Here is a 19400-nt window from a genome sequence, read left to right as displayed (position 1 = left end):
TCCTGTACATCATTATGATCTTTTTGTGGCTATCTTAATGCTCTTTTACCTCAGTGGATGATAATCCATTCTTCAGCAATGCAATAGTGAGATATTCCACTCCATATTGAGCTGTTCCAGTTCACAAATGTTCCTTGCTCTATCTACTTATGTATTTATAACACCTTACTTAGTGATTTGAACTCTATTGTAGGTCGCTGCCAATGTGTATGGGATTTTAGTATACCGTGTGGTCCAAGCTAACATCTTGAATAAAATTTTCACTCGGCAACAGGGTGTGCACCGATATAAAACCTCCTAGCAGATTAAAACTGTGTGCCAGACTGACACTCCAACTCACCACCTGTGCCTTTTGCGAGCCAGTGCTCTACCAACTGAGCTACCCAAGCACGACTTACAACCCATCCTCACAGCTATACTTCTGCCAGTACCTTGTCTCCTACCTTCGAAACTTCGCAGAAGCTCTCCAACAAAACTTTCTTCCAGGAGTGCTAGTCTTGCAAGTTTCACAGGAGAGCATGTGTGAAGTTTGGAAAGTAGGAAACAAGGTACTGGCAGAAGTAAAGCTGTGAGGACGGTTCATGAGTCATGCTTGGGTAGCTCAGTCAGTAGAGAACTTGTCTGCAAAAGGTCCTGAGTTCAAGTCTTGATGTGGAATACACTTTTAATCTGCCAGGAACTTTAATATCTTCTTTCTTGAAGATTAGCATACCAAGGAAATGTCATCTACCATCTGTAGTGAACTAAATCTATGGATTAATCTCATTGAGATGTTTATAAAAATGACCCAATTCCTCTCTGCCATGTCTCCACAGCATAAGCATATCATCCACATAATGAAACCATATAGTCAGTTTTTTGTTGTTAGGTACTAATGCTTGTTCTTTGTTTTCCCACAAAGAAATTTGCTATCACTGGGCTTAACAGGGTCCTCATAGCCGTGCAAGCCATCTGTTCACAAAACTCATCATTCCATGTGAAGTACAGGGTCATGAGATTATTAAAATTTTTGAACCTATCAAGAAAAATAAGGAATCTAATGTTCCATCCACTAACTCGCAGAACACCAGATACATTTTACCCTCATGATGATACACCCCTAAGGAGTTCCTGGCTCAAGATATGACTATTTTACCTCTGGAATATTTTATCTAAGAGGATGTCATTATCATTAAACCATGCAGTAGAAGTATTTGCTCTTGAAGAATACAACAGTTGTAGTTTCCCCTTGCTTTCAATTGTGTGACTATACTAACATAGCATGGCCATGTTAAAAGGCCTGATCAGTCAGTCATACAGACTGCTACTTCTCTTCAGGAACCATATGTAATTTTGGGAAGTTTTAATATTAGCTTCAGTAAAATTATGTGAACATTGGTTTGCAATGCCATGGTGCAACACAGTCGATGCTGATAATGTCTGTGAGCTGCAGTGATCTAGGGTTGATGCCTGTACAGCAAGGAAGACCACGAAGTGGCTGCTTTTATGATGCTCTCTGCCAGAGACCACGGTATAAAGTAGGTTGCACACTGCACTAAAGTCAGTATGCTCGGTGTTAAGCTAATCGTTATGTGTCATATCAGCACAGTTTCATGTACTTGGCTATTCACTTAGTTTTTCTTGTTGTTTACTCTTCGAGCTCTGTGCCTGGCATACAACAATTCTGGCTTTGCTTACTGGTTCTCCATACAGTGTACTGGTAACTCAGAGACACAGTTGGCCTGTGAGTCCGATGTTCACACACTCAGTGTTTGAAGCTCTGCTGATCATGCTCAGAAACCCGAATTTTTAAGTGTCTGTTCTTGTGTTCTATTAAAAATAATGAGGTCCTTACTCACAATATAATGGGTACATCAAAATGTTGGATCAACAATTTACAGACTTTTGAAACCAGCAGCAATTGCAACAGTAACATAAAAAGCAACAACTACAATGACAGTAACACCAACACCACCAGCAGCACAGTGAATTGCTACAACTGCTTATCAAACAGAAGACAACACCGCTCTCAGCATCTCCACTCACAGTGCTTGTATGCTTTGAGGACACAAATGTAACCTGCGAAATCTATCTGCATTGTTCCCTTCTCCGTTGTATGGCAAGTAATATTTCAGATTCTGAATGTCAAAGTGCCTTATTATTGTCCACAAGCAGTAGGTTATATCATGTAGTACACAAGCTGCAACTGCTGGTTGAACCCAGTAGTCTTCCACTTAAAGAACTGTGTGTTGTGAAAAAAGTGAGATTTTCATGCAAATCTTGTACAGCATCATCTGCCGACTCACTGATCAGAGACTTACTCATCAGACTGGCTCCTGACACGGAGATTAGAATTAAGGCATTGGGATCATCAGACTCAAGCTGTAACCATATTCATAAAAAATTGTCAGGCATTGGGAATAGCATATGTGGCACAGAAAGCATTTGAAGATGAGCTAGAAGTAGCACAAATGACAGTTAAATCAATACTGTAATTGGCATGCACCTAACAACTTTTCACCACCACTTGCCAGAACAGCAATAACAGGCAATAAAGCAATTAGATCAGTAGTTACAAAAGAGTGCACCCATTGCTAACAGACACGCAAGACAGTGAGGTTGACACATCAATCTCACCCAGCCTGTATGGCATTGGAGAAACTGCCCCTACACATTGTTGCTGTCAACAAATCCAATGGCTTATTGCCCCAGAAATCATGTCCAGAGTGCTGTTGGAGGCACAGTAAGTTCAATGCCTTGAGTGCCATTGCAGGCACACTAAGCTCAATGCCTGTATCATGCATGACACATTGTGTCATGCCTGCCAGAAAAAAAAGGGATGTAGCTAAGCATCTGTATGGACTATCAAGCAGCTCACCCACAGTTGGCCAATGCCCATATCAGTGCTAACACACCAGTATCCATGACAGCCATAGTGATGATCACCTTAGTCATCAACAACACCGAGACAGAGCTTTAGGTCAATGCACGTGTTGCCATATTCCTATTCAACTTGGAGACATATCGAAACCTGTGCTCAAGACCACTACACATGCCACCGAGGTGAGTAGTAAATTATAGCTATCAAAATATTCCACTAACAGGCCAGCTGTCATCAGCAGCAAAATACAGGATGTCCAAGGAGGAATGGTCAAAGGAAGTTTGTGGTACCACTTGGCTGCAGTAAGGATTTTTTAGCATACATATCCTTTTAAGCGAGAGTGGAAAAACACTGTTTTTGTCATGCCCACCCAATACTGTTTGCAATACGTCGTGTAGTTAAAAAGGAGCATGATGTTTGGAAGACCCTGAGCTCATCTCACCCATTTCTGCTAGTTGATGGACAACCCCAATAGTTGTCATTAATAAACCAAATTGTTCTCTACATACTTATGGTGATTTTAAGGGAACTAAAAACATCAAATACAATACTGATTTGTAGCCCATCTAGAAGAACTCTTCTGACATAAGTGGGAAATCAAATTCTTCTCTAAAACTGACTTTGCGGACACCTATTTACAGTTGTCAGTGGGAACAGACACAAGGGAGGCACTGATGTTTAACATCCCTTTTAGGTTATATCAGTACAATAGGATTCCATTTGGTGTGGCTGGTACCCTCAGTATATTTCACTGATATTTAGAGCAGCTCATCCTAGGCATTTCTCAGTGTGCAAACTGCCTGGAGGGCATTATTATAACAAAAGCAACATGGGAACAATACCTAGTAAATCTACAAACCCTATTCGAAAGACTGAAATCATGTAGCCTACACTGTTGGCTGGAAAATGCAGTTTCTTCCAACCTAGCATTAAGTACCTATGGCCACATTTTAAATACAACTGAAACCCACAAGCTAGCATGCCAATGCAATACTTAACGTTTCTGCCCCAAGGAGCTTCAGTCTTTCATGGATAAAATTAACTCTAATGCCAAGTTCATTCTGAAGGCAACCCAAATAGTGCACCTATTAAACCCGCTTTGCAAAAAAAGGGGCCAAGTTTCTATGGTCAGAAGTGTCCCAGAAAACATTTCTTCAGTTAACAAATTGCCTGAAATCCACTACCTCTCATGCTACTTTTGAGCCCGAGATAGGTGCCAGACATACAAATGCTGAGGGCAGTGAGCAAGCATTTGCTCTTGTTTCCAAAATGCTAGCAGCAGCACAGTTAAATTAGTCACAGTTCGGAAAACAATACCCTTACAATAAACGGCAGTGTTAAAAAGGTTCTTATTTTCCTGCACAGTACAAAATTCCACCTGATATCTGACCATGAGACACTGATATTGTTTAGCCTGTGATCGAATGTGCTGGAGAAAATGGCACAGCAGCTGCAATGGTGGGCATTAGGGCAAAACTACACTGCACTCAAATGCTCATACTCAGTCTCGCATGCCTGTGGGCCTGGATAAGGACTCTGACAATATGTGCCAAACACTGTGGTCATTCCCTATTACTGCCCGTGAAGTAGCACATGCTGCAGCTTAGTATCAGCTACTCTGGAGGGTTTGGTTGTTGGTTCAGCATGGGTGGCCAGAGTGCTTATTCAAGGACACAGACCCAGCTTTCAAGATGTATTTTTCACTCCAATATCACCTCAATGCTTCAGACGGTGTCTTGCTGCTGGCCAACTTCGAGTTGGAATGCCAGATCATCACTGCCACTGTACTCCAGTCAAGACCCTCCACATGCTGCATCAGACTCACTGAGATAGAACATAAGTGTCAGGCATGTGGGAAAATGCAAGCCATAAAGAGAGAGAGAGAGAGAGAGAGAGAGAGAGAGAGAGAGAGAGAACATGTAAACGGACTTTGCTGGACTGTCCAAGGGTACCACATGGCTTTTAGTAGCGTACGCACTTTCGCACTCTTAAATTTCCCATGTGTGACCCAGATACAATCAATAGCCATTATGATCCAAACCTTAGTGACCATATTTGCCACATAAGGTGTGCCACAGACCCTGCTGTTAGGTAATGTCCCATAGTTCTCCTCATTTGCTTTATATAGTAATTGTAGAAGGAATGGAACTGCTGCCCTCTTTGAACTGGCATCAAGTTCAAAGGCAGAGCAGTTAGTCAGGATATTCCAGTCACAGGTGAGGAAAATTTATTTTAGCAACACCATATGGCCTTTCAACAACACCATCTGAGGAAGTGTTGACCCTGGCTACATACCTCAACTGCTGCCTGTGACATGCCGGCAGAACACCAAATTATGTATTTAGCGTTTTATGTTTCTTTTTACAGTTCAATTCTTAAATTCTTTGCATGTTTTTTGTATTTAAGAGGTGTAATCTCTATTTTAGTAACTGTGAAGTATATATTTGTGCAATCTGTAGCATAGTTGCCATTTTTTTGTTTTGAACAGCCAGCTACTTTTCGTTTCATCCTAGTTGTTGGGTTGGGTTGTTTGGGGAAGGAGACCAGACAGTGAGGTCATCGGTCTCATCGGATCAGGGAAGGATGGGGAAGGAAGTGGCCATGCCCTTGGAAGGAACCATCCTGGCATTCGCCTGGAGCGATTTAGGGAAATCACGGAAAACCTAAATCAGGATGGCCACATCCTAGTTGTTTCCAGCTGCACATGTGACATGAAAACAGAGCAACAAATTAAGTATTTAGCTGTTTCTGTGTGTTTTTTCCCTCCATAGTATAATTCTGAAATTCCATGCTTGTTTCTTATATTTAAGAGGTGTTTCACCAACAGTAACGGGTAGATTTGCACAGTCTATAGCACAGTGGTCATTTCTTTTGAATGACCAGCTACACAGCTCTGTAAGGTGCCAGCCTCTGTTGGTAACACATCGGGAGGGTAGCAAGTTAGAAAGTTACATATTTAGCTTTCTATTTATGCTTTTACAGTTAACTCTTAAGTTAGTAGTACTAGGCTGGATATGATGAGTGCATGCTGAGTATGGATGAAGGAGGAGCTGACCACAGTTCGCAAACAACTGAAGACACTTTTGGCCCTGTCCAGCTATCTTCAGACTGCTGCCTTGAGGTGTAGCAGTAGTGAAGGATCTGGGACATTGCAAGGAAAAAGCCTCAACCATTCGCCCTCCCTGAGCCATACAACAGTTCACCATCATGTTCAATGGGAGTTACACAAGCATGTTCAGAATTTATGGTTATAGAGAAATGGTGGCAGTGACCAACTCTCATCTTGGGATTCAGCTTACCAACTCATTTCCAACAAGGACTGGCAGTATTCCATATGGTCTCAGTGTTTAGAATAACACAGGCAGCATGCATACCTTTGCAAAATGCTACTGCTACAGGCTCTACAAGCATTACCCTCCAAGCACATGAACAATTAGTCAGTATGAGACCTGTAAGCAAAATAAATGCTGAACTATTTACTAAGGGATATCGAGATTTTATGCAGAAATCTAAGTGTTAGTAAAATTTATCAATGTCACCTCTCAGCTGACAAGGAGAATCAACAAGGAAGACATTTACTGCGGATTTCCTGGATTTCTAATGAAATCTTGCTGATAATTATTTCCTATAAAACTAATTACATTACAAAAAAGTACTCTATAGCACTTCAATCAAGAATTACTGAATAAACTAAATGTTATTTATACTAGAATAATGAGTGACCTAAGTAAAAAAGAATACACATTGTTCATTTGGCAAACAGTTTTCAGTTTCTTTGGTTTGTTTCAAGTTTAATACAGTTACACTAACAACGTCACTGAAGATGACAATGTGGAGCAGTAAGGCAATGCCCATTCCCTTGTTCAACCAGCCATTTGAGCAAATGCTGGAAATACAGAAAATAAGTAACATTCAATCTAAATCAGGATCACAGGACCGTGATTTAAATTAATGACCTTTCTCTAATGCTTGTACATTTCGTTTGGTGAAAGCAATTCAGCTAAGCCTTCGAGGATAAACTAATTATCTGTGATTTATGTTGAAGAAGAAAATAGTGCATTATTCATTGCCTGTATTAGATTTAGCATCCAAAATATCTATGATTAGAGGCATGGAGTGCAAACTGCTAAACAATGGAGAAGCAAGATTGTGGATATGAAATTACGAGATTAAATGCCATATACAAAAAATTGTAGATTAGATGTCAGACACAGAAATTTGGAGATCAGATGTCAGATGCAGATTTTTCTCAGTGAGACATCGTTCTGTTCATATAGTTTCATGGTAGCAACCTTTGTACTATTCAAGCTATCTATATTCAACTATTTAAGTCTATCAAGTATACAGGAGACGCCATCATGTTGCTCAGTGACTTCATCAAGAACCATTTGTTGTTTTCTTTCATAATAATTATTTATCCTCGATCTTGGCACCTCCATCAGTAGCATCACTACAAAGATTCATAACTGCAAGCTGATTACAACTGGTTGTCACTTGTAATGACTGACGAGATGGTGAAATATGGGTTCAATTACTTAATGGTGCAGGATGTCTAGAAAAATTCATTAATATTAAACAACATTAATGTCATGATCTGACGCAGACTGTATACTATTTATGAATACACATGGTACATATAGATAGTACAGCCTATCAATTTTAAATACCTTGTACCGACAGAGGCAGTACTCTTCCTGAAGTGCTGTCAGAGTATTGTTCAAGCAGGGCAGTGTCCAGCACAATCTTGTCTGACTATCTAAGAATCTTATGCAAACATGAGAATGCTCTATCTTTAACTTTCACATTTACCCAACATTTTGTGTAAGGTACTTGCATATGCAGCAGCAGGTAAACAAGATGCCATCAACAGTTTCTTCTAGAAAACCCTGGCTTGCACTGAACTGGGTAGTAGAGGAGATACAAAATGCTATCCAGTCACTGCTACACCATTAAGCATAATTTATCTCTTTCTTTCTTTCTTTTTGCCATGTATAGCAGTTTTAAGAAGTTCCGATTTTTCCAATGCAAGATTTTTGTGTTGTGCTAGAAAATTCCAAATCCTAGTATATCTGTTCAAAGCACTTCATTGTTGTGCTCAGAAATTACTGGGCAATGCAATTTTTACAGCTTTTGAAGAATTTTGCTTTAAAATATCCTTAGTTCAGTTTCAATTTCTAAAAAGTAAACAAAACTGAACAGTATTTGTTACATTTGTGTTCATTAGTAAAAGCATGTTGTGGAAAACATGAGGTGATATGAATAAATCACCTACAGCAGTGACTCCTATGAAATTAAACCAAGAGCATTTACAAATACAGAGGAACCTTGCTTAACAAGCACCTCCCGCAAAGCACAATTCGCATAATGAGAAAAAAAAAAAAAAAAAAAAAAAAAAAAACTCGCTTAACAAGCAATGTTTCACATAACAAGTGATGGCGAATATTGTGATGTCACCAGCTGTTCGCGCATGGCAGGGGGAAACAACATCTTTCATTGTCAGTAACAGCATATGACGAATGTCTCTAGTACATACTGAAGTCTGGGTTTAGCACTCTTTCTGATACCATCTTAGTGCGCCTTGTGATCACACATTCTTCTAAACTTGTGTTCACACAGTGTTTTTTGTGGGCAAATTTGAATAACCTTCGTAGAAATGTCCCCGAAGATAAAGCCACAAGAAGACAACCACAAGAGAAAGAAAACAAACTTAGAAATTAAATGTAAAATCACTGAAAAATGTAAATGTGGTGTGAGCGTTGCTGATTTAGCACACACATTCAATCTGCCTACATCATCAACTATTTGCACTATCCTCCGGAACAAGGACAAGATGAAGGAGATAGATGCTAAAAGGGAGTGACACAAGTGTCTAAACAACGGTTTCATATCCTGTACGATGTCGAAAGGTTGCTCCTTATATGGATAAATGAAAAGCAATTGTACGGGAAGACTATTAATGAGAACATCATTTGTGAGAAGACGAGAATGATTTCCACCACCCCTGTTAAGACAATGCCATGATCATCAGCAGCTGAAGAAGTGTTTCAGGGAAGCCACGGGTGGCTTGAGAAGTTTAAGAAAAGAACTGGCATCCATAGTGTTACAAGGCATGGCAAAGCAGCCAGCTCCAACAAAAAGGCAGCAAAGAACTTCATCTGCAACTTCAAGAGGCTCATAGATTCTGAGGGTTGCCTACTGCAACAGGGTTTTAATTGTGATGAGACAGGACTATTCCAGAAAAAGATGCCAAAGTGTACCTCTATAACAGCAGAGGAGAATGCATTGTCCAGTCACAAGCCAATGAAAGACCATATCACACTGCTATTCTGTGCCAATGCATGCGGTGATTTGAAAATCAAACTGCTGCTTGTTTACCATTCAGGAACTTCATGAGCCTTCAAGAAGTGTAAAGTCCAGAAGAGCAGATTAAATGTGATGTGGAGGTCCAACAACAAGGCTTGGGTGACACATGATCTTTTTTGTGATTGCATCAATGAAGTGCTTGGTCCTTCGGTGTAAAGATATTTGCTTGAGATGAATCTGCCACTCCATATCTTGCTTGGTACGGAAAACGCTCATTCTTCAAACCTACAAGACCATCTCCTTGAGGAATTTCAACTCATCAAGATCCAATTTCTGCCTCCCAACACCACTCCATACTCTATCCTGTGGACCAGCAGATTATTTCTACACTAAAGCACTCTTGAGCATTGCTTAGAGTTGACTGAAGCTACCAATGTCACTATCGGGGAGTTTTGAAAATATCGCTTCAACATCATAGCCTTCGTCAAGATGATCAAAAATGTGTGGTAAGGGGTTATGAAGAAAACTCTCACTTCTGCTTGGAAGAAATTTTGGCTGGAGTGCATTGTTGAATGACACAGAGGCATTTGAGGCAGTACATGTGGAGCCTGTAGTCAACTAGATTGTGTCTTTGGCCAAGAGCACTGAACTACAAGTGGATAACAATGATATTGAAACAATTAGTTATATATTGTGAATAACACTATACATAATACTGCATGTATAATTTTCTTTGAATAAATGGAATGAATAAGATAAAACGTTTAGTACTTTTTCTGCATGGAATGCATTAGCGTATTTTACATTCATTTATATGGGGCAAATGGTTTTGCTCAACGAGTGTTCTGCACTATGAATAAGAGTCTGGAATGAATTACTCTCGCTATGCGACATTCCACTGTACATTTATTACAATGGTATTTTATTAACTATATAATGAATGGGGAAATGTGTGGATTAAATTAATGAACTATGAACACTTAAGGTGTATTTAAAGAGCTGTACCTTATAAGTAATAGAAACACTTAGCAAACTTACCAACAAAGCCTATGAAGTACAATGCATGATTTGGTTTCCCACCAATGACACCCAACGTCTGGCTGAAGGTAAAACAGAGCTATGAAATGAAAATAAATTGCAACTCAAATTAATGTCTCCAGAGATACGAAACTATCTCTCACTACAACTGATTATTTCAAAACATAATATTTGCAATTTTTTAAAAAGTGCCGTTAACTGTTTACATGTGAGTTCTCAACTAAAGAAAGTATTAAACTAAAGAAGAGAGAGTTCACCATCTTCAAAGGTGCATTTTTATAAATAACTGCAAACACAAATTTTGGTGATTAAAAATAAATCTAGAAGAAATTTGCCAAGATGATCTCAATTTCTATAGAAAATTTTACTTGAGAAACATTGACCATGGCTTCAAACATAACAAACAATAACACTGCTACAACTATAATGTTTCTGTGGCTCACTATGAACAAATGATTCAGTCTGTCAAACAGAAATTTTGTACAAGTTTGTTTGCAGGGCCATCCTCTGCAGCAAGAATAGAAATATTTGTTTTGTAAATAAAACTGCCTTTTCCTGCTGCTGATTAATTTATTTATCCCAGACGCGTTTCGCCTTTTTCTTGTTCTAAGGCATCATCAGTGGGATCTGTTAATGATACAGTATTGTTAGTTTTAGATTATTAAACAGTTCATGTCACAATTTTTTATGTGAAAAAGTAATTACAGGGCTATTACAAATGATTGAAGCGATTTCATAAATTCACTGTAGCTCCATTCATTGACATATGGTCACAACACACTACAGATACGTAGAAAAACTCATAAAGTTTTGTTCGGCTGAAGCCGCACTTCAGGTTTCTGCCGCCAGAGCGCTCGAGAGCGCAGTGAGACAAAATGGCGACAGGAGCCGAGAAAGCGTATGTCGTGCTTGAAATGCACTCACATCAGTCAGTCATAACAGTGCAATGACACTTCAGGACGAAGTTCAACAAAGATCCACCAACTGCTAACTGCATTCGGCGATAGTATGCGCAGTTTAAAGCTTCTGGACGCCTCTGTAAGGGGAAATCAACGGGTCGGTCTGCAGTGAGCGAAGAAACGGTTGAACGCGTGCGGGCAAGTTTCACGAGTATCCCGCGGAAGTCGACCAATGAAGCAAGCAGGGAGCTAAACGTACCACAGCCGACGGTTTGGAAAATCTTACGGAAAAGGCTAAAGCAGAAGCCTTACCGTTTACAATTGCTACAAGCCCTAACACCCGACGACAAAGTAAAACGCTTTGAATTTTCGGCGCGGTTGCAACAGCTCATGGAAGAGGATGCGTTCAGTGCGAAACTTGTTTTCAGTGACGAAGCAACATTTTTTCTTAATGGTGAAGTGAACAGACACAATGTGCGAATCTGGGCGGTAGAGAATCCTCACGCATTCGTGCAGCAAATTCGCAATTCACCAAAAGTTAACGTGTTTTGTGCAATCTCATGGTTTAAAGTTTACGCCCCCTTTTTCTTCTGTGAAAAAAACGTTACAGGGCACGTGTATCTGGCTCATGCCACAACTGGAGACCGACAGCGCCGACTTCATCTTTCAACAGGATGGTGCTCCACCGCACTTCCATCATGATGTTCGGCATTTCTTAAACAGGAGATTGGAAAACCGATGGATCGGTCGTGGTGGAGATCAAGATCAGCAATTAATGTCATGGCCTCCACGCTCTCCCGACTTAACCCCATGCGATTTCTTTCTGTGGGGTTATGTGAAAGATTCAGTGTTTAAACCTCCTCTACCAAGAAACGTGCCAGAACTGTGAGCTCGCATCAACGATGCATTCGAACTCATTGATGGGGACATGCTGCGCCGAGTGTGGGAGGAACTTTATTATCTTCTTGATGTCTGCCGAATCACTAAAGGGGCACATATCGAACATTTGTGAATGCCTAAAAAAACTTTTTGAGTTTTTGTATGTGTGTGCAAAGCATTGTGAAAATATCTCAAATAATAAAGTTATTGTAGAGCTGTGAAATCGCTTCAATCATTTGTAATAACCCTGTACTTACGATTTGCTGATCTCCGTTTCCTCTTATCTGGTCTGGTGATCGCACTACCACTTTATTACTGACATATAAGCACAACTTTGTGAACTGACCTGCTTCGCACTGTTCACCACGTTTCTCCTTCTTTTTCTGGCGTACTATTGTTCTTTTGCCACTCAGTATAACTATTTTGTTGTTCACTACTTTTCAGAACATAAATATTGCAACTCCATTACGTGTTTCCTCCGCCTTGGCATGTTTGACTAATTGTTGCCAACCTAATGAAGTATACGTTCAAGACTAACTTCTATTCGTGATATTTATACCCAAAAGAGAGAGAGAGAGAGAGAGAGAGAGAGAGAGAGATGAAGAGTTGTTTGGATGTTGTACTAGCTGTTAGCGAGTGGATGAAAGCCTTGGTGACAGCTGATTTGACTTTTTGTTCCAGTATTCTGTGGAGGGGTTCATGGATAAATGAGTGTAAAGATGTTGGGTGGTATTATTATTATTATTATTATATTGGATAGTATTATTATATTGATCCTCTTTGGGAGTGTTATTCTATTATTTTATCTATTAGTGTAAATAATGAATTGCTTGGCATGTGTACTTGATCATTCAACAGGGTTTTCCTTTGTTTTGGTTTTCTGTATGTGGTAATTTTCTTGCAGGGTTACGAGGTGTTTTTTTATTGTTGATTCTAATTATTTTCCTGTCATCTTAGTGGTTGGTTTGTGGTCATGTTCTCTTAGGTGCTCTGCAAATAAAGAGTGGTTTGTCCCATATTTCCAGGCTCTCGTGTGTTCTTTATATATGACATCAAATGTTCTACCTGTTTGTCTTATGTGTCTGTCTTCACAAGTGTTACACTGTAGTTGATATATACCTGCCTTCTGGTATATGTCTCTGTTTTTTGTCAATTTTGGGGTGTATTTTTGTATAGAATTGTCTGTTGTGTATGCTATGTTTATTCTCTATCTTTCAAAAATGTTGGTGATTTTATAGGTGAGTTTGTGTTTGTATGTCACTGTGTACCATCTTGTGTTTTTCTTTCATCTTTTTCTGATAATCTTGTGTTGTTGTTATGGGACTGCGTGTCCGTGTTTGGTTCTTTTGCGGTGTTGTCTATGGTTTGGTGCTTTGTGCTTTTATTTTACTTTTAATTTTGTCGTTTAGCTTTGTGACTATATTATTATCATAACCATTATTTTGTGCTGTCTGCATTATTATGCCCAGTACTTTTTGGTAGCTTTCTTTGGTGAGTGGCACTGTGTTAAGTCTATGGAATATATGTCGAAGTGCTGCTTGCTTTTGTGTGTGGGTGGTTTGAGGATTGGGGAATGATAATGTCCGTTGCTGTGGGTTTACGGTAACTTTCAAACATATGCTTATTGTTTTGTTTTTTGATTGTTATATCCAGAAAGTTAATTTGGTTGTTCTGTTCTCTCTGAATTGTGAATTTTATATTTTTATGTATCTTGTTGATGTCATTATGCAGTTTTTCAATTTTTGTTTGTGGTTCATCTATTAACCAAAGGATGTCATCTGTATAACTGAACCAATGTAATATGTTGTATTCCTTTGCTACTATTTTTGTGAAAATGATCTGTTCAATATGGTTTACAAAAGTATTTGCAAAGGCTCCTGAAACTGGGGACCCCATTGGTAATCCATCTTCTTGTAAATAAAATTAATTATTGAATTGGAAGTACTTTTGTTCTATTATGAGCTTCATTAATGTGCATATTTCCTTAATCTGTTCATCGGGGAGTTGACTATAAGGTTTCAGGTTCTTATCTATGATTTCTATTGTTTCTGGTGCTGGTATGTTGGAATACATGCTTTTTATATCAAATGAGAGGAGTGTTGCTGTGTCTGGTATTTTTATCTCTTTTATTTGTTGTATTAGCTGTGTAGTGTTTTTAATGGTTCTGTCTTCTTGTACTTTGAAATTTCAGACATTAATTTTAACATGTATCCCGCAAGCTTGTAAGTGGAGGATTTTCTGAAATCCAGTATGGCCTCACAGGAACATTCGGGTTGTGGATTTTTGGTTGGCTTTGAGGACAGTTGCAGTGGGACTGATCTGTAACAAGTTTCTTTTCTCTGTGTTATCCAGTATGATGTCAGTATTTTTAAGAGTGTTTTTTACTTTTGTCTGGAATCTGTTTGCTGGGTTTTGTGAAAAGAATTCTTGTATTTTTTCAATGTATTGTTCTTTGTCTATCAGTACTACTGTGTTCCCCTTGCCTGTTTTTGTAATGATTACATTTTCATTTTGAAATTTTCTCCTAAGTTTTCTGAGTGTTCTAGATTCTGTACTTTTGTTGTTGTGTTTTTATACTGCTTATTATATTCTCGATTTCTTTTTTTACTAGTTCTCTATTTAGTCCAATGTTGACACTGCTATTTTCATTCCTATCTTCCTTGTCAAAACACTTTCTGCTTCTATAACTAGATTTTCTAAGAAATCTTCATCTATTCCTGAATTTATATTGTATTTTAATCCTTTCTCCAACAGCTGTCTTCCTTTACTGTTTGACTGTGTGTCAGTAAGGTTCACTAATCTTGGGTAGAATTTGTGTGAGAACATGACCTCAAACCAACCACTAGTGGAGGTGATATGAAAGTAATTAGAATCAACAATAAAAAACACCTCCTAACCCTGTAAGATAATTACCATATATAGAAAACCAAAGCAGAAAGGAAAACCCTGTTGAATGATTAAGTACACATGCCAAGCAATTAATTATTTACACTAACAGATAAAATAATAGAATAACACTCCCAAAGAGGATCAATATAATAATAATACCCCCCAACATCTTTACATTCATTTATCCATGAACACCTCCACAGAATACTGAAACAAAAAGTCAAATCATCTCTCAGCAAAGCTTTCAACCACTCGCTAACAGCTAGTACAACATCATACAATTCAATCCACCAACCCCCCCCCCCCCAAAAAAAAAACACCCCCCCCCCCCCTCTCTCTCATACACACACAAAGTATAAATATCATAGTCTTGAACATATACTTTGTTAGTTTGGCATCAAGTAGGTAAATATTCCAAAGCAGAGGAAACACGTAATAGAGTTGCAATATTTATGTTGTGGAAAACAGTGTCCAACAAAATAGTTATATTGAGTGGCAAAAGAACTATAGTACACCAAAAAAAGGAGAAACATGGTGGACAGTGTGAGGAAGGTCAGAACACAAAGTTGTGCTTATATGTCAGTAATAAAGTGGTACTGCGACCTCCAGATCAGATGATTGGAAACGAAGATCAGCAAATCATAAGTAATTACTTTTTACATAAAAAATTGTGACATGAACTGTTTAATAATCTAAAATTAACAGTACTATATAGTTATAGATCCCACTGATGATGCCTTAGAACCAGAAAAAGGTGGAACGCGTCTAGGATAAATAAATTAAGTGGCAGCAGGAAAAGGCAGTTTTATTTACAAAAAAAGTATTAGAAATTTTGAATGATCAAATCCTGCTTAGTTACTCTTTTCTCCCAGTATTATCATTATAAAATTAGAACACATTCTCTGTTTTCAGGTGACACACACATACTCTTTTGGTTACTTTGGTTATGTTTCTATATATGCATTTTTCTTCTTCAAGTCATTATATGATGTGGGATATTGGGTAAATAGTATACCAGAATCATTTTCTCCTTTTCCAATTTAATTTCCAGATGGCATCCAGGAAGGACAATTGTCTGTACTTCTCTGTATAGACATAAATTCTTGTAATTGTATCCTAGTGATTGTTACATGATATATAAGTTGGAGGAAGTTATACATTTTTTGATTCATATTATAATATGGTCTCTTGAAATTTTGAGAATGAGGCTCTGTGGGATGCAGAGCACCTTTTTTGTTGCATACCCTGTCAGAGCTAGTTGAACATTTCCATAACATTCACATGGTAAGTAAACATTGCCTGTGGTAAGGTGAAAGTCCTGCCCCCCCCCCCCCCCCCATGCTCTCTATCATTAACCCAGCTTTGGCAAATATTCCAAACAAATGAACAATACTCAAGACCTGAAAGAACAAGAATTTTGTAAAAGCCATTTGAGGGTGGATCACATGTACTTGGGATTTTTCCAATAAAACTCAGCAAGTTGTCTGTATTTCTCACAGCTAGATTTAACTCATCATTCACTCATAAATTGTTCCAGAAAGATACTCCTACATACTTGATAACTGTGACTGATTCCAGCCAGGGTCTTTTCACCTCTGCATGCACATTACATTTCATGAGTACAGGGTCACTTAACAGTTTTTGGCTATGTGCTGATACTAACGAACTTCAACTCTTTCTGCCCTTGGCAACAATTTCTAACAGAATGTGCTCTCTACTTGTAATGGAATCATCAGCAGACTGTCAGAGAGAGCTAAAATTGTTGCCCTCCATGTCATTTTTTACATTATGAGCAGTAAAAATTTTAACACACTTTCTTGAGGTACGTGGAAGCCATTTTTCCTTTTGACAATGTCTCTGCATGAAGAACAGTGTACCACATCTATTTCAGGTAACTACTGTGCTCTTCTGATTTATGTATGTGTATATGAATTTTTGAGACTGATAATCAGTTGTAAAAGAGATGTAACAAGAAAGTTCAAAGGTATGAGCAGAAAACTGTGGTCTACTGCCAAGATTATCAGCCAACTGGCAGTAGATTTAAGTTATGAAACATCAGTCAATTCAGTTAAAAGTGGAGTAAAAAATAATTTTTATCATCTGTTTCTCACTCTGACAGAGATTATCTCTAACAATGTAAAAGCAATCTAAATTATGTGAGACTATAATTAGCTTCTTTTTCCAATAATTTTAATCCATAGCAGAAACTTCTGTGAAAGTAACAGTTCTTTACCTGATCCACATTATCCTCCACACTGTTGTACCTCACAACTTACATATGCAATTGAGTGGTAAACTGTCATTCCAAAAATTGAATTTAATGTAGATAGATTCTCCCTCATTATTTATCAGAAAACAGTATTCATTCAATGAAATAAAAAGACACTAAAAGTGAGCTCTCTTTTGAAAAACATTACAACAACATATTTGCCAGTGGAACTATTACTCACTTTAAGGCTTTCAACATATACTGGGTTTATTTCACTTAAGCCCAGTCTAAGTGGGATAACAAGCAGCAGAGGTTTCCACACATATGATGACCTGCATGAACCAGCACCTTTACCACTGCGGGGTCGTACATTGATGAATTCTTCACTTGGATCTTTATTGCAGCATAATCGTCCTGTGGTAAACAAATGAAACAAAAATTAAATCAGGAACTGACAGCAAAAGGAAGGTCCACACATAATTAAGATGCTATGTGAGCTGCTGACAAATTTATGCTACATTATGAAAAAAAGTTGTTCTTACAAGTATTCCCTGCTCCCTACAAAAATACAGCACAGGAAGAATGGTTGCTTGAATGCTTCTACGCACACTGTAATTAGTCTAACCTCATACTCATAATCCTGCCAGCATTGGTCTTGCAGAGCACACAATATCCCTCCACTAGCATCATCCAGAACATTGTTGTCAGAAAGAACAAAAAATGGCCAGTCAACAATATTCTTCCCATGGATCCTCCAAATACTTCCTCTTGTTCAAAGTATTTATTTGACCAAGCAACATGAATATTCATTTCATTTTACTTCTTGTTATTAGTGGCACATGCATAGGCCACATCACTACTGCACGCTGTAGCAGCAACTTAAATCAGGCCTGTAAATTTCTACAATCTTGAAAAATATAAAATCATTAGCAACATTGTTTTATTGTGGCAGGTAAACTCAGCAAAATTTTCATAACTCTCATGATAAACCATCATCCAATATCCTTCCAAGTGGATACAAGAGTAGTCTTTATGCTGATCCACCCAGAAAGATATCAATTAGGATCTTCTGTCATCTTGTGTGCAACACTGGCTTCTTATAGCAAACAGACTATTGTGATTAAAAATATCACCACCACCATCATCATCATCATCATTTAAGACTGATTATGCCTTTCAGCGTTCAGTCTGGAGCATAGGCACTAAAAATATGTTTATGAAAATAGTCATGTACAAATCAGTCTTTAAAAAATAATTAACATCCTTATACGTGTGCTGCCTGTTCTTTTGGACATGTCCAAGATCAACTGTACAAGAAAGACCAAGTCCAAAAGAACAGACACCACACATATAAATATATTCATCTCATCGGTGCAATTAATGATCGTTCAATGCAGATGTAATCTTCGGTCGGCCGGGGTGGCCGAGCGGTTCTAGGCGCTACAGTCTGGAACTGCGCGACCGCTACGGTTGCAGGTTCGAATCCTACCTTGGGCATGGATGTGTGTGATGTCCTTAGGTTAGTTAGGTTTAAGTAGTTCTAAGTTCTAGGGGACTGATGACCTCAGAAGTTAAGTCCCATAGTGCTCAGAGCCATTTTTGTAATCTTCGTTTGACCTCTTGTGGGATTCAGCATGAGGCTGTGCGCAATGAGTGTAATGGACAGGGAACACAACATATGTAGTATGAGACAAGCTGGGCAATTGGGTTGGACGTGAAGCGTACTCGAATAGGCGAAGAGGTTATGGCAACCACTCGGGTAAAATGGGGCTCTGGATTTGAGTCCCAACCTGGCAAAAATTTTCACTTGTCACCACTGAATTCACTTCAGTGCCTGAATGCAACTAAGGTCGATATTTCAATTTTGTCATCAAACATCCTTAATGCTACACAGCGATCAGTTTCTAATATTTTTGGGCTAGACACTTTATCTCATTTTGGTTTCCTCATTCAAAATACTGCCTATTTAATTGCTCTGGACATGCTGGATAACAAATATTGCACAATGGCTGGGATTTAAACCCGGGTCTCCTGCTTGGTACAAATTTTCTTTCATTGCTTCATTCTGCATATATACATAATAGCTGCCTGAGACTTGAAAAGATCTCTGGAGCCACACAGTTGCATTTGATTCAAGCACCTGGGCCTGGGTTTCAGGTACACTCCCCCATTTCATTTGATGCTGAGATACTATTCCAATACAGTTGGAGAACCTCTGCGAAACCGTTTGACTTTAGGGGAAATACCACGTGGGTTGAGACACGACTGGGAACATGGAATTGAGGAGGGAGATGTCCTAGTGTAGTCCATGCAGTTATGCAAG

General features: G+C 38.7%; 1 protein-coding gene across 1 annotated transcript in view; it reads right to left on the bottom strand.

Annotated features, from left to right (window-relative positions):
* LOC126190941 (cysteine protease ATG4B) overlaps window positions 1–19400 on the bottom strand; it is an 86621-nt gene that overhangs the window by 16414 nt on the left and 50807 nt on the right. Inside the window, exons 6-7 of the mRNA XM_049931583.1 lie at window positions 17319–17491; window positions 10202–10280 (exon numbers count right to left, since the gene is read on the bottom strand). Coding sequence (XP_049787540.1) covers window positions 10202–10280; window positions 17319–17491 — 252 coding nt within the window. The remainder of the gene's footprint in view (window positions 1–10201; window positions 10281–17318; window positions 17492–19400) is intronic.

The sequence above is a fragment of the Schistocerca cancellata genome, chromosome 6, assembly GCF_023864275.1.
Source record: "Schistocerca cancellata isolate TAMUIC-IGC-003103 chromosome 6, iqSchCanc2.1, whole genome shotgun sequence".
Lineage (NCBI taxonomy): Eukaryota > Metazoa > Arthropoda > Insecta > Orthoptera > Acrididae > Schistocerca > Schistocerca cancellata.
This window is presented reverse-complemented; position numbering and strand designations above follow the sequence as displayed.